Raw genomic sequence first — 27,884 nt, 5'->3', positions numbered from 1 at the left:
AATATTTTTAGTAAAGTAATAAAGTTGAAGGGTAAAAATATCTTTAAGAACATTGTAGAGTGTAATGTAATGTGATTGCATTGATTTAGAACTGTAATCATATTACATCATTTTTAGTAATCTGTTACAAAATAAACACGATAATGTAATTTAATTAGATAGATTGTAGAGAATGTGCTTTTTCTTTTTTTATATCAAATGCTACCTTAGTATTATTCTACTTGAATATCACCGTTAGAGTTTAAACACTTGTATAATTTAAAATTTGCAACAACCTAAACTCTTATGGACTCAAGATAATAATATCCTTGATGAACAAGCCTACTGATTTCGACATCAAATATTATAAATTATAAAATCTTTCTACCAACTAGGTAGGATTTATCTATAGTCAACATTAATGGTTCATCTATTTAAGAAAAATTATTAAATTTTCACTGCACATGTAGAATGATTTGTATCACTTTTCCCAAACAGTTAATTCCTCTTTATTGAAGAAAAATAAGATTTTTTTTCTTTTTCCATTAAAATTTAAAGTGCAAAATTTGGTGCTTAAACAAACAAACTCAAAGCAACCCCTTAATTTATTAATTTAACCCCAATGATTGAGCAAGAAAAAAACAAAGGTAATAAAATGGGAATTTAGCAGGGAAACGCCGCTAACGGCTAGTTAGGGAGGAGACCTCCCAACGGTCACCAACAGAGGGGTGGGCCACTTCAAAAATTAATTAATAATTTTGTTTTAATAGTAAAATGCGAAAATTGAGCAAAAGGAGGAAGACTCCTGTCCCACGTTCCGACAAGCCTACTACACGAACGGTCACCTAACACTTCCTTTTTCTAAAATTAATAAAAAGTTGAAAAAACATATAACGCGCCGCCCCAGAAAAATAGGTTGACTAAAATACCCTTCCTTGGTTACATAATTTACAAAGATTGCCCCGTTTTCTGTCCTTTTTTATTTTTTCATTGTCTGATCTTCAATTCACATAAGACCGTCGACCGTGTTACTGTCCGACAGTAGGATCTTATCCACGCGCATTTGAAGCTGTGACGGTTAGCGCTTCATGTCTCCTGATTCCCTAGCCGGGCGCGTGAAAGGCACCCCATCTCAACGGGACGTCTATAGATCCTGTGCATCTCGTGAGCGACACGTCAATCCGAATTTACCCAATTGTTTTTTATTTAATTTTTTTGAATAAATTGAATAATTCACCACTGAAATATACTAATAAAATAATAATAAATAAATAAACGAAAAGCGAGACTCTCCTCAAAATCAGCCAATCAAACGATCATTCCTTCCAAGAGAAAGAGAGATCGCTTTCTCAGTCTCTGTGCAACATCGAGAGAAAGGGAAGCATTAAGGTAATCCCTCGTCTGGGTTTTGCGTTTCTTGCCATCAGAACAATATGGGTCGACTGTCATAATCTTATATGTGATCCCAGATGTTTTTTTTTTCTTTTCTTGGATTAACATTCCTTGGTGTGTTTTTTTCTTCTCTTAAAAGAAAACCAAATAAAATTCTCGATTCCTTTTCTTCTTCGACGATTATGCTTTCTTGGTGAAATGGGAAATGTGAGATGCCTTTCTTGGTTGATTTTGTATGGGTTTTTTCCCTTTTTCTTGGTTTCAATTCAGCCACTAGGATTATACCTGTGTGTGGAGCAGTAATTTGCTTTGCTTGTTGACTTCTGTTACTGGGTCCGAAACGTGTAAGACTATATTAGGTTTGTTCTGTCAAATGCTCTGGGTGAGTGCTCTGATTGGATTGAAAAATCCTTCTTTTAATTTTGTCTCTTTCGGCTATTGTTTCATTTTGATTGTATGGATGTGCGTTTGTTTGAACAAAGTTTCAATGATAGTCGTAGTCTTGAGTTTGTGAGGCTTCCTGCTGATTATGCGCCTACCACAGCATGCTTCAAAATTCAAAATGGATGTGCATTTGGTGTTATTCTTCTATGAGGGTTTTGGGTTCCAAAACATTCATAAGACTTTTCTACGATACATGACTATCTGAAAATTAGACTCATAATTTAAGCCTTTAATCTCAACTCCCACATGTTACTTTACCCTTTACCATGTACAAACTGCATTGTAAGATTACAATTTAACCAACTTAATTGGAGGTGAGTTTCACTTGCCAAAAACCAGTTAACGGAAAGAAGGTCTAAAACAAGTTTGTAGTGGTGTAATCTGGGAAAAGAAATATTATCTTGCTCAAACTAGCATGGCCTTTAGATATTTTTTCAATTTCTGGTAAAATAAATAGATAGACATAAAAATTAGCTTATGAAATCAGATTACATAGATAAGGCATAAAAGATTAATATGTGAATCTTATAGGAACTTTTAGTCTGTGCCGCTTTCTATTTGTTCCAAGACTTTCCGGGTCTTGTGTCTCAATCATATTTATCTGCATTCATGTGTGTGCATTGTGTATTTGAGATTTATACTTTTGATTATCAGGTGAAAATTAGCTGGGTTGACTGTTTATCCAATCTGCTAGTTGTGCCTATTTGTCTGAAAAGGAAAAAACTTTTATTTTGATGTTTCATTTTGAAAACCAGATATTAATCTTGTTCAGTTTCTGGTTATTTCTTTTTTTTTTTTTTTGGCAGTGCTGAATCCTCACTTTTCTTACTGTAAATAAGTGCCAAAGTTGGTGAGCTTTCGGACGTCTGTTGCTGAGGTTCTGAGTCTTTTGTCAAGGATTCTTTCTTCCCTTAGCATGGTAATTTTGCTGCCGTTTACATAATGCCATTTATATCTTTTGATTGTTGTGAAATTAACAAAATTTTGTTAATTTATTAGTTCCTTTTTCTCTTTTAGCTTAGTTAGAGAAGAAAGTTTCAGGTATATAGTTTCAGAATAATAGTGCTTAGGCCGTTTATGCTATGAAAGAAAAGAAAATAGATTTCCTTTAAATATATATTGTATGGCATTTCCATTAACTTGTCATGTGCAATTTTTATTTTGACCATTTAGGAATTGCATTTCTTATATTTTTCTTTTGTGTTGTGTTAGGCAACTAATGAAAATCTTCCACCAAATGTAATAAAGCAACTGGCAAAGGAATTGAAGAGTCTTGATGAATCCCCACCAGAAGGCATTAAAGTTGGAGTAAATGATGATGATTTTTCTATCATATATGCTGACATTGAAGGCCCAGGCACGTAATTCTGTTGAAACAAATTTATTTCCTTCATAGTACACTTGTTACTTTTCCATTCTGAGGATTTGTTGACTTTACAGCTGGGACTCCGTACGAAAATGGTGTTTTCCGTATGAAGTTGTTACTGTCTCATGATTTTCCTCACTCCCCTCCAAAAGGTATGCTTAATCGATTATAGTTATCCAGACATAATCAGATTTCAACATGTCTGTGATATACCAAAATTTAAAACCTAGGTCATGTCAGGCTTCTGAAGAAAAATTTCTGCAATTTCATGGCTTGCTATATCGTGTTTTGTTTTTAAGTCATTCATCCTGTATTTCAATCTCTAAATTTCTGGTGATACCTTATCGCAAAGAAACAGTTTATTTTGTGCATTAGTGGATATTCTGAACATCTATATTGCAGGCTACTTTCTTACGAAGATTTTTCATCCAAATATTGCAACCAATGGTGAAATTTGTGTGAACACGCTAAAAAAGGATTGGAATCCAACTCTCGGGTTACGACATATACTCATTGTAAGTTCCATTATACCTAGACTTCATTCTGTACCCAAATTTTATCCGTTCGTTTGATAAGAACTGCCTCAGGACTGCCTTTTTTTTCTTTTTCTTTCTATCTTTCTTTTTTTTTTTTTAACAAATTAAGCTTTAGATCTTCGGTTTCAAGTTTTTATCTTCCTTGACACCAGATTTTGTGACTGCAGGTAGTTAGGTGTTTACTGATTGAGCCTTTTCCAGAATCTGCTCTCAATGAGCAGGCTGGCAAGATGCTGCTTGAAAATTATGATGAGTATGCTAGGCATGCCAGGTGAGGCGTACCAGACACATTATTTGCTTAATATTTTGCAATGTGGAAACCTAGAGTCTTTAACAAGTCAAAGACTGTTCTGTTTTGTTCTTGGTTAGAAATTATGCTTGTTTTATGGGGTCTCCAGTACATTTTTACTGTTACATCCAGGCACCATTGGTTTCTTAGTTGCTCTTAATTTCATTAAAGTTTTGCTTTCAGTTATATCACTTTGGTCTTTTTGACTTTTCCAACAGCAGTGAAGATTTGGTAGTATATAAGAGCACATTGTTTTTGTAAACTGATCTTTTGAGATTGAAATAGTAGGTTCAAAGATAGCGTAGCGTGACTACTACACTTTAAAGAAATGAAATTGGAATTGTGCACAACGATGCAGGTCTGACAAGTGCATTTACCTGTTCTTAACACAGGCTTTATACAGGAATTCATGCAAAGCCAAAACCCAAGTTCAAGTCAGGAGCTATTTGTGAATCAACTACGGCGTTGAATGTTGACCAGTCTAACACCTCAGTTCTCAATGTTGACCAGAAAAATGGTGCAAGTGGGGCTACTGCATTATCATTGCCATCCCCACTGGCCCAGTCTATCACAGCCACAAAAGGAGGGAATAACCAGGATCAGCAGTCTATATTTCCAGCAACTGAAACAGGAGTGAGTGGAACTGCCCTCGTAGGAACAGCAGGCCCTGCTCTTAAGAAGGAAGGCTTGACAAAAGTTCAGGCAGACAAGAAGAAAATGGATGCGAGAAAGAAAAGTTTGAAGAGATTATAAAAATGATAGGATAAACTAATTAAACGCCGTTTTTGGAGTATGCAGCTAAATTTATGTCAACGGCTTGGGAAATTGGTTGTTTTTTGGTGTAATGGATGCTTCAATTTGGAAAGGTGATGGAACAAATTTGCCTGCTCACGTCTCCTGCATCATGATCTTTAATGTTGGGGAAGGGGGGGCTGCAAATTTTAGGAATTACCGTATGCCTAGTTGCATCATTGCTCTTAAAACTTTCATTGTTCTGGGTTTCTGGCGACATTATCAGTAATCCTTGTTCAGTCTAGCTGAAATAAATTGAAACCAAAGAGTGGGTAGGGTAAAGGTTCTGTGACAAAGCTTAAATCTCAACAATAAAGAAGCCAATTGCTTAGCCATCACTAAGGCTATCTTGGTCTACATCAACAACCTTCTTGCAAGCCATAATATTTGGCACTACTACTACAGCCTAAGACTTGTCTTTGACAAATTACGGCTTCGTGGCAATCATCTACCAACGCTATAACAAAACACCATAGAAGGAAGTGGCCGTTCCAATCTTGCCGTCAACAACAACGAGATAAAGGCAACTCTTTCTTGGCTCAGAAGCGAGGTAATCCACTCTGTAGCGTTTCGTCCCTGGCTAAGTAGCAAGGTAACTCTTGGACATGGTACCTACTTCTTAGTTCACGCAAACTACACTTACTATTGACATACTGTGCATCGTTGGGGTAGCCCTTAGATGGCAAACCAATTGTATCGCTCGTCTCCTATACTTTCGACATTAAGATGGTTAAGAAAGCAATCCTTTAGATGATGGGCTTTTGCACTGTCTTGGTCACCTCATCTAGGCCTCACCAATCTTAGCTATATGAGAAGGTTTGTCACCTCTCTACACAGATTCAATGGCTCCCCATTGCCTGCAACAATATTCCAATCCTGGCAACACCTTCTCTATTCTTCTAGAAGTCAAAAACATTCTCGTGTAATACTCATCAATTGCCAAGATCTCAAAGGCACTCTTAAAGGATTATATATTGCACTGCCGAGATTCCTAGCAACAATCCTTCAACTACGTTGACGCTGCCAAGACTCACAACAAGCATAACCCAACACTTGATATTCCAGGGCAATGCATTCCATGTATCAAAGGCCACTACCAGGATCATCACTGGACATTGTTAGATCGTCCAGAATAATACCTTTAAATTTTGCAGTGTAAATTGTTAGATCAAAGTTTAGATTGGCAAACTTGTATTCATAATTTGTGTCAACAGGGGTACAATACATATGGTCCAATTAGAAAGCCAATCCTCTTTTACATGCTTCAAAGGGAAGCGAATAGGTGAAGCGGCGCCCCATTTCTCTGACAATCTCGTCTATCAAATCTCTGCAAATTTGATCCTGCAACGCAAAGCCTATTCTGCCAATCTCCCGCCTTTCACCCCATGCAATGTCCTTGCACACTTCATCCACGCTCTGTACCATGGCCTTGCTTCTCCACAGTGGCGACCCTGCATCATCCCGATGGCTTCTTGCATCGTCAATTGATTCCTTTGTGAATCTATCTAAGAAGCAGCAGGCGCCCGTGGTGTCCCCTTGTCCCGGCTTCGTCTTAAGTTGCTGCTTCTGATGATGTTGTAGCGCTCGTCCTGGAGCGCATATACATAACACATGCAGTGCATAGCTTTAGTAACAAGACAAGCCCACACATCTGTTTGCATGTGCTATGACAGTAACATATGCACCCCATGATGCAAAGGTTTCAAACTGAGATTGGTTTTGTCCAATCCTATCAAGGGGTGGCAAAATCTAATCGAAGTCAAAATTTCGGCTCAACTAACATCAAATTCAAACTGATCTGATTTAAATTGATTGAAATAAATTGAAAATCCGAACTCAAAATAACTTGAACTTGATAAAAATCGAACATGTGACAACTTGAAACTAAAAACCAATTCAATTTGATATGAACTTGAATTTATAATCTAAAACGACTTAAACTGTACTATAATGATAAATAAATAATAAATTATTTTTATTAAATGATAGTTTTAAATATTGAAAGAAATGATATTATTTATAATTTTTATATAAAAATAATGTATTTTTCAATCTTTTCGATGTTGAATATTTTAAATGGATCACAAAATTTATTTAAAATACATTAAATATGAATATAAAAAGATTGCGCTATTTTTATTATTTATGATAATTGATTATAAAATAATGATATTATTAATTTCACATTTGAATATTTTAATTCCAAAAAAAATAAAAATATTATGCCTATACTCTAAATGGTTCAAAATGATTCACCAATCCGAACCCCGAAAACGACCGTACGTCAACCCACATCCTTCTCTAATCTTATTGCATTTCCTATTTCGGGGCCCAACTCCCATACCCTGCAAAAGTGGGGATAATGGAAGGTAAGTAAAGCCACAAAGACGAAGGGGTCTGTTTCTTCTTTTATTTCTGCAGGCTCGCTTTTCTCTTTTCTTGTTATATCTTTTTGTTTATTCACTCGTATCAGGGGTTGAATCCTTAAAACAACAACAGGGGAGGGTTTCTTTCCTTACTTATCTTCTATATACTATACTAGTAGTATAATCTGGAAATGTTACTGTGGGGGGACATCAGAATATACAAGTAATTCTTACTGTGGAAATGTCAAGTCAAGTGATCTCATCGACTACAAACGATTAAAAAAATATTCAAGCTGCCAAGTTGAAGTTGCAGAGCATTTAAAGAAATGAGCACCTAAGCAGGCTAGCCCAAGGACATGAACAGATCACTCAGCAAAAATCTGTTGGATGCATGTGTATGAAGACGATAGAACAAGGAAGGAGATTGGTTGAAGAACAGTGTGAAGATTTTGTTATATTGAATTGTATTTGTAAGTATAAGTTCTTGGGGGGCAGATATAACAAAGAAGAGATTCTTTCATCTGTTTTAGTTCGTGCGTTTTTAACGCTTTTCCCTTTTCAAAGGAGAACATGAAAAAGAAAGAAAAACAGCTGTGGGTCATTTGGTCATGCGCTAGCGTGTATGATTGCTTATAGCAATAAAGAGGATGATTTTGTCTCCCACTAGCAAGTCATGATTGTAAATTCGGTATCCGAAACATAAGGGCAAATGGCTCACCTTACAAGGAAAGCAATAGGGAAGGTGAGGAAAAGGTGCTTCCTCTTCAATTGCAATGTACAATTAGTACCTTTAGTCTCTTGTCAAGGTTGTAACGGAGTTGGTAATGTCTCCCTACACAGATCGATAAGACTAATTTCCTAACCACCCACGGCTTTATTAGCTGCCTTGCAATTAAAAGAAACAACAATCTTTTTCATATGTACATAAATGAGTCCAATTAGGTAGGGTTAGACTAGCTAGGAACCAGCTTGACCACAGGTTTAAAGTTGATTAGATACAACTTTCCTAGGCTAAATGTTGACTTAAGATCCATCGTATTTACTCAAAGAGATCAGAAGATATCAGGGTTTATCAAGTACATTACCAAATTCCAACATATTTGGGCCTTAATTTATGTATGTATGTGTGCTAAAATGTAAATTCATTGACAAGGTATCCTATCTTATCGGTTTAATATACATAAAAATTCATTTGAAAATGCAAGAATGAACCCCTCATGCATGCATATGCAATACCATACTATCTACAATGAAAAGACAGAAAACTATAAATTCAATGTAACGAAAAAGGGAAAAGAATGAAGTGGAAGTTACCTATTGAAGAAGAAGAAAAGCAAAGCAAATGGAGCAGACTTACTCTCATTGTTGTGTTCAACGCTGACGCTTGTGCTGACAAGTTCAATGATCCTTTGAAGGGCCTTCAAGTCCTCATCACACTTCTCCAGAGCACCAAGCAACTTCCTTCTCCGGTCGGCTGTGGATTCTGGGGTCATAGGAAACTTATCTACTCCCATCAACCTCGCCACTAGCATATTAGGAGGAGTCTCAACGCAGTTTGACCGCCGTATCTCTGCCGCCAGCGTTGGACTCCTTGGAAGATTTGCAGCTTTTAGCGTTTGTTCAGGGGCTTTCGTTGCAGATTGTGGTGCCTCCTTTGCCTGCTTTCTCCCTGAAAATGAGAAGTAGTACGGAATAATGTACTCAATCGAGTTCTTCAATGCACGGAGCAATTAGTTGGGGAAAAATTATACTAGAACTAAATGTACACTTGGAATTCTCTGCAAAAAACTAGTGCCCAAAGCGATCAGCAGAAGGAACATACCAGTAGTAAGAAATCTTGAGCGATTATAGTGTTTGGAAAGAAGGTTGGAAATGGCGGACATGCAACCAATGGAGTTTTGCCCCCGGCTAGAAGATGATGATTGTCTTTTCATCTTTAAAACTGTGACACCTAAAGCAAGAGACAATGCTAACGGTAGTATAAATAAGAGAGAGAAGGTATCAAGTTCCAACTAATGTAAAAAAAGATAATATATAAATATAACCAATAGGTTTAGGAATATTTCAATACTAATCCGAAATTTTCAAAATGGATTGACGGATACTTGCTTCACAAACTTTAAGTGATTGGCTTTTAGATCTGCTCTTGAGTTGCTTCTAACTTAACTCTCAGAATTATCCACAAACTTGCCCTCTCCAAATCCTAGATATCCAAGGATTGGACTAGAGTTTACGAGAGAATAGAAATAAGGTTCTAACTCAACTTTTATTAGAAGTTAGATATATGCTCATGTGGATGTATTAATTAACAGATTTGAATCTACTTAATTGATTCATATTCCAACATCTACCATTAAGACACGGTGAGCATAAATGTATACTCCCTTTCAAAAAAACTCCCAATTGTCACAACCTATATAGGAAAGCGAGTGTGCGATTAGACGAAAAACAATCGGTTTTAAGGAATGTTATATCAGGTTACCACTAAACCAACATAGCATTACAACTGCACATATCTCATTTTGCATCACAAATTAATTATCCACATTAAAATCAAACATCTATGATTCCTATATATAACATATAATTGACATATGTTTGACTTCAATTCAAGGATGGATCTAGAAATTTTTAAAAAATTTAAAAAATTAATGGGTTTATTAATATCATTAACTACATAACACTCTAACATAAGTAATATAATTAACAGGAATTTGACACATTAGTGATATCATTGGACACCACTAATATCAACGTCCGTCCGCCCCTGCTTCAATCTAATGTATTTGGATTCATAGCTATGTCAAACACTTAATTCAACACAACTACCTAGACATTGAATCACAAAATATAGATGTGAAATCAATCAAGTTTCCCTTAGTCACCTGTGTCAATCCACTTAAATTTGGTTGTTTTCCTAGTCATGCTCCTATAAACCTGTATCAATCGTGGCTTTTAGGTACATGATAAAGTAGCAATATCCAACTGCCACTTCAAGGCATAGTTTTGAGTCACAAAGTGTACAAATGTAGATCTTAGATCTACATGATCTATCTACATTTAGCTCACATACTAATTAAGTAGAGATCCCTTAAACCATCCTTTTAATGGTCGAAATAATACCTATACTATATTTGATAGTATACATATAGAATACATAATTATTTTTTTGACTCACAAAAAACCAACGATTATTTATACATCTCTTCTAACACTAAAATGATCACATGTCTCATCATGCATGCCTTAAAGCAATCAAGCGGTCAATCTGTTGTGAGAGGATTGATTTGTTGACTCCATATTAGTGAAGCTTAATAGAGAATAAGGACAATTAATCGATTGAATTACTGTAGAGAGCTCAGCAAATCAAGCTGGCATGACATAGTGGATAAAAAAAAACATGTTAACACGACGAGCTGAAGAGAGGACAAGTATCAACTAACATGAAATGTTAATCGAGTACAAAGACAAAACAATCAAAACCCAGCGAAAGTGTATGGAGGCTAGGCTCATCTTAGTCGTCAATCAACTAAACTTGCTCAAAAGGTTTTTGAATTTTTTTTTAATTAGACAATTCATTGATCAAAAGAGATTTGAGAGTTCCCTGCAACTGTACAGATAAGAGCTCAACTTTTGGTTGTTATCTCAAGGGCATCACCAGCATAAGACCAACAAAAGGGCAACCCCACATCAAATACAAAACAGTTGATACATGGAAGCAAAAGGTAGGGATTAACACAAGAAGGTCACCGAAAACTAACCAATTTACAGGGTTGACATCTACACAAAAAAGAAATTCACCAACTCAAAAATTCCTCTAATTACAATAAAAACAAAGCTTGGCATCAGAGAAAAGTTCCCCCATAAACATCAGATCGAGCTTCACATGGTAGCAGAGTCAGAATTAATAAAATCCAAACAGCAGCATTTAAAGCCAAAACACCACACGAAATCGACACAACGACACTAGCAACATCTTACCATCTCAATACCAAAGACCACCCCAAACAAGAAAACAATACTAATGGCCAAAATCAAATCTAGCCATTGGAAAGCAGACCATTTCAATTGACTAATGGAAAATGATGATTAACTAAAAAAAGAAAGAGATTCTGAATTTAAAATAGTTAGTTGACTAATGATCAAAGATAATTAGCTAATTTATTTGTCAGATAGCCTATCATGTCATGTCAATGTGAACTTGTTGTCAAAATATTTGCACCTATAACATGCATATTCCCTTCAAATGATTGGATTTTGAAATCCTGTTATACTTTTAGATATAGTATTAACATAGCCAAATTAGTCTTTTAAACGTATTTAAATGGTTGAGTATAGCCTCAATTAGGAAGAGGTAATACTCAATATGGAAAACATTTAAAAAACAGGAGGTGTGATAGGAAGCACTCAAAAAAGGGAGGTGCTTGAAATAACCTTATCAAGTTAACTTTGATAGTTCACTTGTATGTCCTACAAGCCAATCGATTGATTGTACAGAGATATATCTAGTATTTGAGTATTTATTTTTATAAGTCATTCTTTATATTCAAAATGATTGCATATTCTGATTAAATGAAATAAAATCCATGGAATATTATATACTTTGCAAGAGGTATTATAAGAGGTTATAATTATTAAAACCTTGTTATATTAAGGCAATATTCTTAAAATAGTTCCTAGTCGAACTTTTATCAAGAAAAATAGGTTCTGATAAAACATATAGAGTGACACATGGTTATGTTCTTCACTTATGAAGTGGGCAATAGATCTCATAGATTGAAGCATGGGGATACTTGATTTAACATGTGGGTGGTTGTTATAGAACAAGTTCATTGAAGATGCCTCTCTATGAGAATTTCATTTGGTGTTTTACTCAAGTGCTTATAGAAAAATTCTCATATGACAATTGTGTGAGTGATCCGTAGGCTTGAGGTCATTAGGTTACCTTATGCATGAAATGCTTTTCTTTGATGCTATCCAAAGTGGTCCTAACTAAAGACGCTCTAAAAGAGATGGATAGTAGTATGAAACATAAAGTTAAGTTAATGATTGATAAAAAATTCATCTATTGGGATTTTAAAATTCGAATATCTCATATCTTAAATGGTCCTAACTTGTAGATTCAGCAATATTAATGATATAAGTGTTATAGTTTTAATGGGAGTGTGATAACTCTTCGTTATTTGAAACTTTCGTAATTTTGAGGGAGCATTATCTCCTTTATGGGAGTATTTTCGCTTATAAAAGGAAAACTGTATACGTCCCCAATCTAGGCAATTTTAGAAAAATAAACACCTTGTTACCATTATTAGAAATTGCTATTGGGTTGGAAGAACCCATAAAAGGAAAAACTTGAAGAACCAATGAAGGAAAATCTTGGAACTTAGAAAAGAAAAGCTTGATCTTTGCTATTGTTGGAAGATAATGTCATGATCCTAATGAGTATTTGGTAGGTTTATCTATCATGACTATTCTTGTCTAGAATTCTTGCTTATAATGGTGGAAAGTTCCAATATTGACAAAAAAGTCAAATATTAGCTATCAAATCCTTTCTGCCAACTAACAAAATATTCTACTATTGTTAAAGCTGGTTGATATGTACCAATACTTATTTGTTTTTGCTTCCGTTGTGCTTTATTATTTTTATATGAGTACATATATATATGTCTATGTGTGTGTGTGTGTGAATTTTAACATGTGGTATCAAACTAAGAATAATCTCTGCCTAGCATATTTAATGTGTCATTCTAATTACATTTTTGCTTTTTTTTGTATATTTCTAAAATATGTTTTAGAAAATTATTTAGAGAAATAATGAATTGGATGCATTTTTAATATTATTTTGTCAAGTTTCAAAATTGTTTGAATCTTATATGACATATGCCCATGAGTGTTTGGTTTGTTGACACATGTATATTTTTATTTGTATGCTTGAGCATTATATTGCTATTTCATCAACTTACAGCCTACCTCATACGTGAACCATTTATGTTATTAGGCTCAATGTATTAAAGATTTTGGGACTTGTTTGATTAAAGAGTTTGTGTCAGAATAAACAATATTGAGCTTAGCCTTTTATGTTACTTGTCTAGGCCAAAATAAACAATACTGGGATTAGTCTTTTCATACTATTATTCTAGGCCAGAATAAATAATGTTGGAGTTAGTTTATTTATGTTATTATAGTTTGGGTCAAAATGAACAATATTGAGCTTAGGTTTTTTATACTATTAGTCTAGGCCAAAACAAGCAATATAGTTCTTAATATATTTATGTTATTTGTCTAGGCCAGAATAAACAATATTGGGCATAGTTTATTTATGTTATTTATCTAGGCTTGTTGACTGTTAAGTTGAATGGGTTATAATGTGGCCAAAATTTTGGACCAATAAAATTAGAAAAGATAAATTCATTTAAATGAAACTGATTTTGGATCTAATTGTGTTTTCTAAATCTAATTAGTTTGACTATTCCGATCATGGAAGGAGTTTATTTAATCCAAATTAAGCTCATTTAATTTTTGATCAAGGCATTATCTATATAATAAATTAATTAATATCTAATTTATGTATGTCTTGATTATTATAATGATGTCATTTAATAGTATATATTTGAATAATTGAGATTAGCCATAGCATCTTAATTATGATAAGATATACATTAAGTAAATTCACAATATTTTATCTTGATCACATCAAGTTTAAATGACATCAATTTTCTAATTAGACATGTTAGTATAATTATTTTTACCCTATAAGGAAACTATTATATTTTCATGGTTAATTCAGAGGAAATAGAAATTATTTTTATTTCCTTAATTACTCCACAGATATTAGGAAATATTAATAATTTTTAGTTTCATCATAAAAGTTATGAATCATTATGTGTTAGATTCTTTGCCTATAAGTAGATTTTGATGATATGTCGATTATGTATAATTTTTATTTATCTTACATTGGTAAGTTTATCTTTAAGTTTGATGCTTTGTGCCTCATATATTATTAAGTAAGCATGTTATTTATTTATTTGCAATTGATCAGACATTGATGATTTCTAATGATAAAGTTCCATACTTGAGTGATAACAACTATAAAGGATGGAAGGAGAATGTTCTTCTCCATTTATTGTTGTTGAATTAGCACACATAAGTATACATATCGAACAAGAAATACAGATAGTAAGTCCAAATTATTGTTCTCATAAGGATTTGTTTTTAAAGTTTCACTAAGTACTAAAATTATAGAACAAATTAATCCTATTTAAGTAATCCAAAAATTGAAGAAAAACTAATTAAAATGAAATTAAAATAAACACTAAATTAATCAACAAAAATTAAATATATTGAGAAAGCAATAGACTAAAGACATAAGATTATAGGTTCATTCAACACTTCATCTTATACCAGCTTCTCTTATTACTTACATTCATGGGTGATTTTACTAATCTAGAATCTAAAGCTATGTATAAGTTTCTGTTGATATGCTTTCACAAAAACCTAACTTAATTGGGTTACTATATGTCTATAGTTCCACCTAATGTAAAAAAAGATAATATATAAATATAACCAATAGGTTTAGAAATATTCCAATACCAATCTGAAATTTTCTAAATGGATTGACGGATACTTGCTTCACAAACTTCAAATGATTGGCTTTTTGATCTGCTCTTGAATTGCTTCTATCTCAATCCTTAAAATTATCCACAAACTTGCCCACTCCAAATCCTAGATATCCAAGGATTGGACTAGAGTTTATGAGAGAATAGAAATAGGGTTCTAACTCAACTCTTATTAAAAGTTAAATATATGCTCATGTGGATGTATTAATTAATAGATTTGAATCTACTTGATTGATCCATATTCCAACATCTACCATTAAGACACAATGAGCATAAATGTATACTCCCTTTCAAAAAAACTCCCAATTGTCACAACTTATATAAGAAAGTGAGTGTGCGACTAGACGAGAAACAATCGATTGAGGAATGTTATATCAGGTTACCATCAGACCAACATAGAATTACTATTGCATATGTCTCATTTTGCATCACAAATTAATTATCCACATTAAAATCATACATCTTTGATCCCTATATATAGCATATAATTAACGTATGTTTGACTTCAATCCAAATATGGATCTAGAAATTTTAAAAAACTTTAAAAAATTAGTAAGTTCGTTAGCATCAGTAACTATATAGCACTCCAACATCAGTAATATAATTAATAGGAATTTGACACTTCAATGATGTCATTTGACACCACTTATATCAATGTCCATGCACCCTTACTTCAATCTAATGTAATTGGATTCATAACTATATCAAACACTTAATTCGACACAACTACCTAGACATTGAATCACAAAATGTAAATGTGAAATTAATCAACTTTTCCTTAATCACTTGTGTCAATCCATTTAAATTTGACTACTTTCCTAGTCATGCTCTTATAGACCCATATCAATAGTGGCTTTGGGTACATGATAAAGTAGTAATGTCCAACTACCATTTCAAGGCATAGTTATAAGTCGCAAAGTGTACAAATGTAGATCTTAGATCTACATGATCTATCTACATTTGGCTCACATACTGATGAAGTAGGGATCCTTTAAACCATTCTCTTAATGGTCGAAATAATACCTATAGTATATTTGACAATATACATATAGAATACATAATTATTTTTCTAACTCACCAAAAACCAATAATTACTTACACCTCACTTCTAGCACTGAAATGATCACAGTTCTCATCATGCATGCCTCAAAGCATCAGGCGATCAATTTGTGTGAGAGGATTGATCTATTAACTCCACATTAGTGAAGCTTAATCGAGCAATAAGGACAATTAAATGACAAAAATACTGTAGAGAGCTTAGTAAAATCAAGTTGGCTTGAGATAGTGGATTAAAACAATAAGTTAACCAATGAAGAGATGAAGAGAAACAATGTATCAACTAACATGAAAATGTTAATCGATTAACAAAGACCAAGACAACTTAAGAAGTATGAAGGTCCATCTTAGTCGTCAATCAAATAAACTTGCCTAGAAGATTTTAAATTTTTTTTTGTAATTAGACAATTCATTGATCAAAAAAGGATTTGAGAGTTCCCTGCAACTGTGCAAAACATGAGCTCAACTTTTGGGTTGTTATCTCAAGCGCATCACTAGCATAACAAACTAACAAAAGGCCAACCCCACATCAAAAACAAAACAAGCTGATACCTTGGAAGCAAAAAAACAGGTATCAACGCAAAAGCCTACAGAAAACTAATCAATTTACAGGGTTGACATCTACACAAATAGAAATTTAGCAACTCAAAAATTCCTCTGGTTACAATACAAACAAAGCTTAGCATCAGAGTAAAGTTCCACATAAACATCAGATCGAGCTTCACGTGGTAGCAGAGTCAGAATTAATAAAATCCAAATAACAGCACTTAAAGCCAAAACACCACACAAAATCGATACAATGGCACTAGTAGCATCATACCATATCAATACTAAAGACCACTTCAAACAAAGAAACAATACCAATGGCCAAAATCTAATCTAGCCATTGGAAAGCAGAACATTTCAATTGACTAATGGAAAATGAAGATTAACTAAGAAAAGAAAGAGATTCCAAATTTCAAATACTTAGTTGATTAATGATCAAAGATAATTAGCTAATTTATTTGTTAGATAGCCTATCATGTCAAGTGAACTTGAACTTGTTTTCAAAATATTTACTCATATAACATGCAGATTTCCTTCAAACGGCTGGATTTTCAAATCTTACTATTCTTTTAGATATAGTTTTCACATAGCTAAATTAGTCTTTTAAATGTATTTAAATGGTTAAGTATAGCCTCAATCAGGAAGAAGTAATACTCAATATGGAAAATATTTTTTTAAAAAAGGTGTTAGGGATAAGAAGCACTAAAAAAAAAAAGTGCTTGAAATAACCTTGTCTATAACAAGTTAACTTTGATAGTGCACTTATATGTCCTCCAAGGCAATTGATTGATTGTACAGAGATGTATCTAGTGTTTGAGTATTTATTATTATAAGGAATTCTTTATATTTAAAATGACCGTATATTTCAATTAAATAAAATAAAACCTATGAAATATTATATGCTTTGCAAAAGATATTGTAAAAAGTTATAATTATTAGAACCTTATTATATTAAAGCAATTTTCTTAAAATAGTTCCTAATCGAACTTTTATCAAGAAAAATAGATATTGATAAAACATATGGAGTGGCACATGGTTATGTTTTTCACTTATGAAGTGGGTAATAGATCTTATAGATTGAAGTATGTGGATACTTGAACTAACATGTGGGCACTTGTTACAAGAACAAGTTCATTAAAAATGCCTTTCTATGAGAATTTCATTTGATGTTTGACTCAAGTGTTTATAGAAAAATTCTCATATGACAATTGTGTGAGTAATCCTTAGACTAGAGGTCATTAGGTTACCTTATGCATGTAGTGCTTTTCTTTGATGCTGTCTAAAGTGATCCTAACCAAGGATGCTCTCAAAGAGATGGATAGTAGGAATAGTATCAAACAAAAAGTTAAGTCAATGATTAATAGAAAATTTATCTATTGGGATTTTAAAATTCAAATATCCTATATCTTAATTGGTTTTAACTTTTAGATTTGACAATATTAATGTGATAAGTGTTATAGTTTTAATGGGAGTGTGATAACTGTCCATTATTTGAAACTTTCATAATTTTGAGGAAGTATTATCCCTTTTATGGGAGTAGTTTTGCTTATAAAAGGAAAAACGTATAAATCCCCAATCTAGGCAATTTTAGAAAAATAAATGCCCTGTTACCATCACTAGAAATTTCTATTGGGTTGGAAGAACTCTTAAAAGGAAAAACTTGAAGATCTCAAGAAGGAAAAGCTTGGAACTTAGAAAAGAAAAGCTTGATATTTGCTGTGGCTAGAGGTTAATGTCATGATTCTAATGAGTATTTGGTAAGTTTATCTATCATGATTATTCTTGTCTAGAATTCTTGTTTATAATGGTGGAAAGTTCCAATCTTGACAAAAAAGTCAAATTTGGCTATCAAATCTTTTCTACTAACTAATAAAATATACTACTATTGTTAAAACTAGTTGATATGTCCTAACACTTATTTGTTTCTGCTTTTGCTGTGCTTTATTATTTTTATATGGGTACATATATATGTGTATGTGTGTGTATGAGAAATTTAACATTTGTTATCATAGTAAGAATACTCTTTGCCTAGCATATTTGATGTGTCATTCTAAGTGTATTTTTATAATTTTTTTATATATTTGTAAAATATTGTTTTAGAAAATTATTTAGAAAAATAATGAAATGGATGCATTTTTAATATTATTTTGTCAAGTTTCAAAATTGTTTGAATCTTATATGATATATGCCTGTGAGTATTTGGTTTGTTCAAACATATATATTTTTGTTTATATGCTTGAGCATTATACTGCTATTTAATCAAACCTCATACGTGAATTATTTATGTTATTTAGGCTCAATGTATTAAGGAATTTTAGACTTGTTTGATTAAAGAGTTAGGGTTAGAATAAACAATATTAAGCTTAGTCTTTTATGTTATTTGTCTAGGCCATAATAAACAATATTGGGATTAGTCTTTTTATACTATTAATTTAGATCAGAATAAACAATATTGGAGTTAGGTTATTTATGCTATTATAGTCTAGGTCAAAATAAACAATATTAGGCTTAGTTTTTTATGCTATTAGTCTAGGCCAGAGCTTGGTTTGATAGGTTTTCTTTTATAATGAAAGCATTTGGTTATAAGCAAAGTAACTCAAACCATATTTTATTTATAAAACACAAAGAAGGGAAGGTAACAGCTTTAATCATGTATGTCGATGATATGGTCTTGACGGGAGATGACCCATGCAAAATGAAAACATTACAAGAATATTTGGTTGCTAAATTTGAAACGAAGGACTTGGGAAAACTTAAATATTTCTTAGGGATTAAGGTTGCAAGATTGAAACAAAAGATTTTTTTTCGCAACAGAAATATGAGCTAGATCTCTTAGTTGGAATTAAAATGCTTGCTTGCAAACCAATAGACACACCCATAGAGATGAATCATAGGGTCGAAATTTTTTTAGATCAAGTTCCAACAGACAAAGGTTGTTATCAATAGTTGGCTGGGAGATTAATTTATTTGTCACACACAAGACCAAATAGCATATAGCTTATGTTATAAGTGTTGTAAGTCAGTTTATGCATGCACCAAATGAAGAATATATGAATACAATATATCGAATCTTAAGATTCTTGAAGAGTGATTTAGGTAAAGGTTTATTGTTCTCAAAAAATGGTGTCTTGGATATTAAAAGATTTATGAATTTTGACTAGACAAGTGATCAAACAATAAGAAGATCCGCATTTGGTTATTTTTCTTTTGTAGAAAGTAATCTTATTACTTGGAAAACCAAAAAGCAAAAAGTTGTGGCATGATCAAGTTCAGAAGTTGAATTTTGAGGTATGGCTCATGGTGTATGCAATTATTGTGGATTAAACATGTTCTCAAATAATTAAGAATTGAATATGCAAAACCTATGAATCTTTATTGTGATAATAAAATAGCCATTGAAATTACACAAAATACTATACAACATGACTACACCAAAGATGTTGAAGGTGATTGACATTTTATCAAAGAGAACCTTGACCAAAAAATTATACAATTTTCATTTGTCGAGTTTGAAGGTTAGTTGGCTGATATTTTCACAAAAACAATTTCAAGGAAAGTGTTTCATGGTATAATTGACAAGTTGGGTATGATTAATATTTATGTTTCAACTTGAGGGGGGGATCGACATGAACTGTAATTACTAATTTCAATAATATCTTAAGGAGAATTTTTTTTATTTTTTTTACTTGTCTTTATTTGCTATTTATGTTACTTGCATACCAAGTAAATTTAGGTCTAGTTGATTATTGTAAATAGCTCTCTATGTAGTTCTTTATTTTATTATCAAACAATTTAATTCTTTACTTATATATTGAAAATTTTTACAGAATAAGATATGATGAGATGGGATATAAAAATATTGTACAAGAATAATTCACAATTTCTTAAAAAAGACATAGAGCTAAGAAGATATAATTTGAAACTATAAAGATTAATTTGTATGTATGTTCAAATTACCATTAAAACTAATGATATTTTTTGCTAGTTTTAAAAGTTGAAAAATTTTATCAATTAAAATTGTAAAATACTCTAAAATTATATAAGCATAATACTTAAAAGTTTTTTTTTATCATTAATCAAATCATCAATTGTTATTTTATTATCATATACTATTAATGTGATGTTGAGATGAGAAGTGAAAAATACCACCTTACCATGTCATTATGTTTTATTAGTATCACATCAATATTGCACGATAAAAAATAATAAGTAGTATTTCGACGATATTTTATTAACAATTAATTATAAAATTTTTTTAAATTTAAATAAAAAAAATTTAATTAAATATAAATAAAAAAAATTTAATTAAATATAAATAAAATTATTTTTTAAATATTATGCCATTATATCACGAAAGAAACAAACACTAAGTTAAAAACAAAATAACCAGAATAAAAAAAAAAGGTGTGAACTAATAATATTATTGTCTCTCACGTTTGGCGTGATTTTATTGTAATAACTAATAATATTCGTAAATTGTAAATTAAAAAAAAAAATAGAGAAACACACGGGTCATCCCATTGGACTGAAGAAGAAAGGACGGCATTGAAATTAGGGAGAGAGACACAGAGAAAGAGAGAGATCTGCAAGGAAGCCGCTGTCTGTAGTAATGGAAGGTATGTTCTCTTCCTTTCTCTTTCTTCCTCAAAATTTTAAACCCTAAATTCTCTCTATGTGGACTCTCGCTTGTCTTTGATTTTGTCTTCCTTCTCTCCACTAATTGATTAGTTATGGATATGCTTTAATCGTTCTTCTACACTTCATTTGCTCATCTCCGTAAACATAATCTGCTTTCTTATCATCCGAATTAGTTGAATTTTGCATTTCTTTCCTTTTTTTGTTAAAAATTTATAATAAATTCTATTGGAATTATTACATCAATCATAAGCGCTTGTAGTTTGAGGAGAAAGAGTTGCTTTTCATATTAGTTTCTATGCAACTCAGCTTGGTTCAACCGTGATCTTATGCTATTTGTCCCTTTACTTTTTCCATCTTCTTTAAAATGAAAAAAAGAAAAAGAAAAAATTGAAAGCGGTAAGATAGGAAAGGCGATTGCGTTTTAACCGACTGAAGATGACAAAGACTGAGTTGTATTCTTTGCATGTGATAAAAATTAATTTTCTCTTCTTTGATCGCCAGTTTTAATCTTTTGCATATGAATTGATAATTGCCACAAAGGGTTCAGTTCTTTCTTAATCAAGTTTACTGTAGTACCCTATAGTCTTGTTTGCTGGATGTTCATGGTTAGTCTGGAACTGCTCTGTGACATTAGCACCAAGAGGATAACACTGATGGTATCACTTTTTGTTTGAACGTGATTTTGCTGCACTTCTTGCCTGTGCCTTGATATGGAATGTTTTAGGACTATGGCTTCTCTTAATGTCTTGTTTCTTGGTCCAACAGTGTTTATGTTAACTGACTTTTGTGTGCAAAGTTGTTGTTGTGTGTAACTAGATGCTATCCTAGGGGTTTTCCTGTTTCGCCTTTCTTTTTGTAATCTATGTAATGAACATGCTTCTTAGGAGAACATGTAATACAATTTTACTTAAACGTGTCACTATGTCAGTGTTTCAATGCATCATTATCTCCTTGTTTTTCTTTTACTGGATCTGGTGTACACAACTACACATGACACATCTAAAGACCTAAGAATTGCTTACAAGAATACATTAAAAACTGAATAATCTCAGTGCTTAGATGTTGTTTTATCTTTCATCTTTTCGTTTCTGTTTTATAAAAAATTGTCCTGTTTCGTTTTCCTTTGTTCCTTTTCCTGAGCACCATTGCTTTGGCTTCTATGGATGGTGAAGCCATTACTTTAGCTTGAAACTTGGAAAGATTTTTGCAGTATGAAGCGATCTGAGCTAAGATTTAAAACAGAATGTTTAAAAATGCAGTTACGAAACTGAGGATGGTGGACTCCATCAATAGTGTAATTCGTTGTTCATACTTGTTACCTTAAAGGCTGGAATTGTTGTTCCTAGATCAAGGACACAGAATCCTTGTTGATGGTGAACATCGTTTGTAGGGTGAGCTGTTCTTGTTTCTTTTAAAATATTATTATAATAATAACTATATAGGCAAGAATGCTGGTTCTTGGAAAAATATCCAGTCGTAGGATTTCTCTGTACTTGTTGGATTTGCTTGTTCTCTGGTTCATTTGCGCTTTACTTAACCACCATAAGAACATGTTTTTTTGGTCTTATTTCATCTGGTTTTATTTAAAATGGTCAGCTTGAGAGGATATGATGTACAACAAGTATTCTAAAATAAAATCTCTCACAGAAACAATCTGCATTCTAACCAAAAAATGGTCAAATCAATAGCCAAATATTCATATCCGGAAAATATCAATATCTCAAATATTTCATAATCCAAGCCTATGGGAAACTAAAATAACACAGGTATATATCACTAAACCCTAAACCCTAGTGGAAATGCAAAATACCAAATATAACCCCTAAGCTCTAATAGTTGGAAAATAATTAAAATACTAATTAATATAAAATGGCCTAATTATATGAAAAATTTGCAATCAAACTCTTAAAAGTATAAAATGAAGCCCTAGATAATTAATCCCTCAATTAGCATAACACATCATCAGGATTCTGTGTGGTATTCTCTATAGTTGAGTAGCATATTCGTTGTTTGGTAAACATACCTTCTCAAGTAGTGCTTTTGCATAGCCATATTCTTATCATACAATATATCTTGTATGCGGATTTTGTTAATCAATATAACCTGAAAGGATTTGTTTGCAATGTTACAAGGTTTTATTGTAAACCTCATGGCTTAGGTCTTCGTTAGAAACTTGTGTAGCATCTTGCTCACCTTTTTTGGTATTTATTTTTGGGTTAGTTACACATTTGGTACCCAAACTATAATGAAATTGTCAATTTGGTACTTGAAGAAAAAAATCGCCATTATGTACTCCTACTTTAATTCCGTTAGGCAGATTGCACACCTCTAATTTTGTTAATGAAATGAGTGATATGTCCAGAAAAGCTAATCAGAATGTGCCACATATCTAAAAAAGCCATGTCATTTTCTTTTTTTTTATAATTTTTTGTATTTTTAGAATTAAAATGTTCCAAAAAACAAAAAAAAAAAAAAGGGAGGGAGAGGAAGTGCTGGTCAATGCAAGTCAAATTGGTGCCCATCTGCCTTAGAGCAGGGTTGTTTTAAGACAGATGGGTCATTCTTAGAGGTTGTGTTTGGACACATCGCAAATTTGACTGATTCTATTAGTCAAATGTGCGATCTGATGAACAAAAGCATAGTTCGAGTATTTAATTACAAAATTTTTTATTTAGATACCAATTTGACAATTTCAGTATGGTTCAGGTACCAAATATGTAAGTAATTGTTGTCTTTTCATTCAATAGAAAAATTATAGAGTAAAGTACTATGTAATTGAATTAAGTAAATAGAATTGTGAAGGCAGATAATGACAGTCACAAGCATCTAAAATGCACATTTATCATAGTAATACTTTGTCATGTTTATTTCGACAGAATCTTGCATGTGTACCTTGGATGAAACTCTGTTTCCAATATAAAAATGTGATAAATTTTAAGAGAAATAAAAATGATTACTAAGACAGAAATAAAGCAGCTTCTAAAATTTTAACAAGCTGAAACTGAAACTAACTAATACAATATGAGTTACTTTTTTCTTTTTCTTCCATTTTCCCTTCCTATTTAAATTCATTAACTTGTTGGAGCAATGAGGACCATTGTCTTGGAGGAGTACTAAATTTGGATGATCATTTAAAAGAAATGACCTTTTTTGTTTGGGCTTATTTTGTTTGGATTTTATTTTCTTCTATTATATGGACTTTGTCTGATTTTTGTTGGCTTAATATAAAGTTTGTGAAGCTCACGTAAATAGATTTCTTTCTTCCATAGTTTTTAGGTTGCTTTTGATGATTGAGATTAGTGATTTCTAGAATTAGGATCATGTTTCCTCTTCTTGACCTCAGCATGAAATGCTTAAATTGCTTTATACATATTCAGTCTCTAATCAAGTGCATAGCGTTTAAAATAAGGATTAGAATCAAAAGATTGTGAGCCCTTCACTAGAGTCTATTCCATTTGTATTAAAAGTAATTATGAGTATTATTCTATTTTATTCAACACTTCTCTTTGTATTTTATTGTAATTGTCTCAACTGTCAGCATATCTCAAATACACATGATGCTTGACAGGTGGGTCCCCAGACCAGGAATCAGTTGGGTCTGGGACAAAAAGGTCCACTGTATCGTCCGGCAGTAAATCTCGTAGTCGCAAGGAATTTTTCTACAGATTTATCGACTGTGAAATTTTTACTGAAAATATTGAAGACTGGTTCCAATCAATATCTGAGAAGTCAGCACCAAAGAAGCCTTGCTTTGATGTACCATTTGAGTTGATAGAGCTTCAAAAATTTGACTATGCTTTGGAAGGTGTTTCATTCCGACAGCTTATTCGGATGCCAAATGCTGTTTATGCTTCAACATCTGATGCCGTTGAAGCAACTGCTTATCTCGCCGTTGATGATTTTCTCCATGCAACTGTGAAGGGCTTGTGGGAGGCATTTTGGAGCCAGGATGAACCCATGCCTTTCTCTGTTGCCTGTCTTTACAAAGAAAACCTAAAATTTTACCAAGCTGAGAAGGCAATAGCTAATGGGAAGCTTGGAAGTTTATGTGCCACAGGTGTATTGCATAAGAACCCAAGACATCCTCATGGAAAGTGGGATGATCTTCTTGAACTGGCTCTTTTGAGGCCTGATGTCCGAAGCATTGCTCTGGAAAGCGAGCAACAGCCTTCTCTGCGTGTTCTAGGGGAAGCTCTTTTCTATGCTTTGCGCATGCTCTTATCAAGAAGCTTAAGCAGACAGAAGTTTCCCCAGGGTTCAAATTCTGTCTTTGTTCTTCTTGTTGATTCTCAATATGGTGGGGTTGTGAAAGTTGAAGGAGATGTAAATAAAATGGATTTTGATGTGAATAATGTCTATGAGTGTGCTGCTGATTGGATAAAAAGGCATGCCAAAATTGCAGTATCTCCAGTTGATAGGATCTGGAACAAGCTTGGAAATGCCAACTGGGGAGATATTGGTGCTTTACAGGTAACTTTTGCAACTTTTCACTGCATTTTGCAATTTGCTGGTCCACCTAAGCACTCCATTGAAGATTTAGCTGCTGACCATGGTTCTCGCCTCCAAACAAGGAGAGTGGAGAGGCAATTGGGGGATACTAGAGTGAATGGGGGTAGTCTATTTAGGTTCCAGCAGCATGGTGTTTCTCCTGAAATTGTTGAAGTTCAGGATGAATCTGTCAAAATCAAGTCTGAGGAGTTGCTAAAGCTGGAAGTAGGATCTGTATTGTGGTTGGAGGATTCAAACTGGCAAAGAGGTTATCAGATTAACCAAGTTGAGAGTAATGGTGAGCTTCCTTATTACATTGCAACACCAGTGGAAGAACCAGGAAAGTCCCTCTTTCTATATTTGGGATCCCATCCTTCTCAGCTGGAACCGGCATGGGAAGATATGAATTTGTGGTATCAAGTTCAGAGACAAACCAAAGTGTTGACTATTATGAAACAGAAAGGCCTATCTAGCAAGTATCTACCTCAGTTGAGTGCATCTGGAAGGATTATTCATCCTGGTCAGTGTCGGAGACCCAGTTCAGGTGGAAACTGTGATCACCCTTGGTGTGGCACCCCAATTCTTGTGACCAGCCCGGTTGGTGAAACAGTTGCTGATATGGTCAGTGAAGGTCAATTTGGTGTGGATGAGGCTATAAGGTGTTGTCATGACTGTTTATCTGCACTTTCTACCGCCTCTTCAGATGGCATTAGGCATGGAGACATTCGGCCTGAGAATGTGATTTGGGTAAGATCTGCTGAAAGGCATCCTTATTTTGTCCTAATTGGTTGGGGACATGCTATTTTGGAAGATAGGGACCGCCCTGCAATGAACCTTCATTTTTCATCTACTTATGCTCTACAGGAGGGAAAGTTGTGCTCAGCATCGGATGCAGAGAGCCTGGTTTACATGCTTTACTTTGCATGTGGAGGTGCTTTGCCTGATCTTGATTCTGTTGAAGGGGCATTACAGTGGAGAGAGACCTCTTGGTCTAGGAGATTGATTCAGCAGAAACTGGGTGATGTCTCAACGGTATTGAAAGCATTTGCTGATTATGTTGACAGTTTGTGTGGAACGCCCTATCCTATGGATTATGACATATGGTTAAGAAGGTTGAAGAGAAGTATTCGTGAGGATGATCACGGGAAGGAAATTGACACATCTACCTAGAACTATGTTGTAAAAGCCAATCTGGTTTGTATTAACCATCTCGATCATCTTGATGATAATTGCTTGCTAACTGCCACTGTGTTTTGCTGGAAATCTGTGATCCTTGAAGGCCATTGTTGAACTCATGTGATGCTTTGAGTTTCATCTCCTGGAACAGGACTATTTCAAAATTTTGGCAATGGTTGCAATTGTCGCCCATGGAGCAGCTCGATACTCTTCAGTTGTCTCTGAAGCTTCTAGGTTTCTGGAAAGAAGAGGCATGTTGATGAGCATTATGTAGAATGTATCGTGCTCATGGACTGGGTTTGGAGGAATTATCTGGATTTGTTTGGACGGGCTTTCCACATTGTGTAGAGGATATGAAGGGCCATTTCTTGGTTTCCTTTTTTTTTTTTTTTCTTTTTGGTTTCACTTTTGTCATTCCCTTGTAAAGATACAAGCAATCTGGAGATATTTATATATATTGTCCTTGTAACAGGTCTGATGTTGGACATGATGATGGAGAAGTAGTCAGGCATCATCCTTTCGTGTAAATGAATGGTGAGGTAGTGCTATGGGGTTTCTGATTTTGATTGTCCAAGTCTTTTCTTTTGCAAATCTTACTGTTTCTCTGTATAACTCTTCAGTTCTCTGCTTTTCTTGGCCATATGACCTCGGAGGTCTTGAGAGATGCATAGCTGAAAATAGCATTCTGACACCTGTTGAAATGGTTTAGTATAAAGCATCCAGTCTACTCATATCAACTCTACTTCATTGTCTTTTTCTTTCTTTTGTTTTTGCTATTTCTTTTCCGCCTGCAGCTAGACGATGAACAAAACAAATTTGTATCTCATCACCTTAAAACTCAAGCTTTACACAACTCTCACGAATCACCAAAATAAATTTCTTGAGAACCCATCAGCCATTGGGGGGGGCAAGTCATTTCCTGTTGGTTGACTACTGATAAAAGCTGCACATTCTTTCCTCTTATTTTTCAGTCTTTCGTCTTCGAGTGAAACAAATTTGCTATAGTTAGGAAAGGAATCTCGTAAACATGTAAAGCCATAGATATCATATTTAGTTGAAAATTAAAATTTCAAAGTTTTTTTTTTAAAATTACATTTTACATGTCGCTAAACTTAAAGCATGCAAATTACTAAAGGAAAAAAAAACCAAAATTCTAATAAATTAATAATTTTACAAACCAATACCAAAATACTCTGTATC

The 27,884-nt window shown here is 33.3% G+C and overlaps 3 protein-coding genes across 5 annotated transcripts; 2 read left to right on the top strand and 1 right to left on the bottom strand.

The window, feature by feature from the left end:
• Positions 1–1,214: 1,214 nt before the first annotated feature.
• On the top strand, positions 1,215–4,897 carry UBC22 (ubiquitin-conjugating enzyme 22). 2 transcript variants are annotated; one of them, XM_021441776.2, is made up of 7 exons: positions 1,215–1,368; positions 2,622–2,734; positions 3,028–3,172; positions 3,256–3,333; positions 3,584–3,696; positions 3,885–3,988; positions 4,399–4,897. In XM_021441776.2, the coding sequence occupies exons 2-7, from the start codon at positions 2,732–2,734 to the stop codon at positions 4,757–4,759; spliced, it is 804 nt and encodes a 267-aa protein (XP_021297451.1). In that variant the 5' UTR covers positions 1,215–1,368; positions 2,622–2,731; the 3' UTR covers positions 4,760–4,897. The 2 variants fall into 2 exon arrangements, with proteins under 2 accessions (XP_021297451.1, XP_021297452.1); XM_021441777.2 differs by lacking the exon at positions 1,215–1,368 and adding an exon at positions 1,417–1,753.
• Positions 4,898–5,041: 144 nt separating this feature from the next.
• Positions 5,042–9,223, bottom strand: LOC110426544 (uncharacterized). Its single transcript, XM_021441778.2, has 3 exons — positions 8,987–9,223; positions 8,522–8,833; positions 5,042–6,387 (listed from the first exon to the last, which is right to left on the bottom strand). The coding sequence occupies exons 1-3, from the start codon at positions 9,096–9,098 to the stop codon at positions 6,035–6,037; spliced, it is 777 nt and encodes a 258-aa protein (XP_021297453.1). The 5' UTR covers positions 9,099–9,223; the 3' UTR covers positions 5,042–6,034.
• Positions 9,224–20,856: 11,633 nt separating this feature from the next.
• Positions 20,857–27,230, top strand: LOC110426511 (Protein kinase superfamily protein). 2 transcript variants are annotated; one of them, XM_021441747.2, is made up of 3 exons: positions 20,857–20,998; positions 24,589–26,255; positions 26,373–27,230. In XM_021441747.2, the coding sequence occupies exons 1-3, from the start codon at positions 20,992–20,994 to the stop codon at positions 26,676–26,678; spliced, it is 1,980 nt and encodes a 659-aa protein (XP_021297422.1). In that variant the 5' UTR covers positions 20,857–20,991; the 3' UTR covers positions 26,679–27,230. The 2 variants fall into 2 exon arrangements, with proteins under 2 accessions (XP_021297422.1, XP_021297420.1); XM_021441745.2 differs by having other exon boundaries at positions 24,589–27,230.
• Positions 27,231–27,884: the final 654 nt, after the last annotated feature.

The sequence above is a fragment of the Theobroma umbraticum genome, unplaced genomic scaffold, assembly GCF_002168275.2.
Source record: "Theobroma umbraticum cultivar Fairchild unplaced genomic scaffold, ASM216827v3 scaffold_89.0, whole genome shotgun sequence".
NCBI classification, from domain to species: domain Eukaryota; kingdom Viridiplantae; phylum Streptophyta; class Magnoliopsida; order Malvales; family Malvaceae; genus Theobroma; species Theobroma umbraticum.
This window is presented reverse-complemented; position numbering and strand designations above follow the sequence as displayed.

Coding starts and splice junctions, on each gene's coding strand:
- UBC22 (XM_021441776.2), top strand. Junction 3,173..3,255: donor TGCTGACATTGAAGGCCCAG/GCACGTAATTCT, acceptor TTGACTTTACAG/CTGGGACTCCGTACGAAAAT. Junction 3,989..4,398: donor GAGTATGCTAGGCATGCCAG/GTGAGGCGTACC, acceptor TTCTTAACACAG/GCTTTATACAGGAATTCATG.
- LOC110426544 (XM_021441778.2), bottom strand. CDS start 9,098: ATGAAAAGACAATCATCATCTTCTAGCCGGGGGCAAAACTCCATTGGT. Junction 8,834..8,986: donor CTCAAGATTTCTTACTACTG/GTATGTTCCTTC, acceptor TCTCATTTTCAG/GGAGAAAGCAGGCAAAGGAG. Junction 6,388..8,521: donor CGTTGAACACAACAATGAGA/GTAAGTCTGCTC, acceptor TATGCGCTCCAG/GACGAGCGCTACAACATCAT.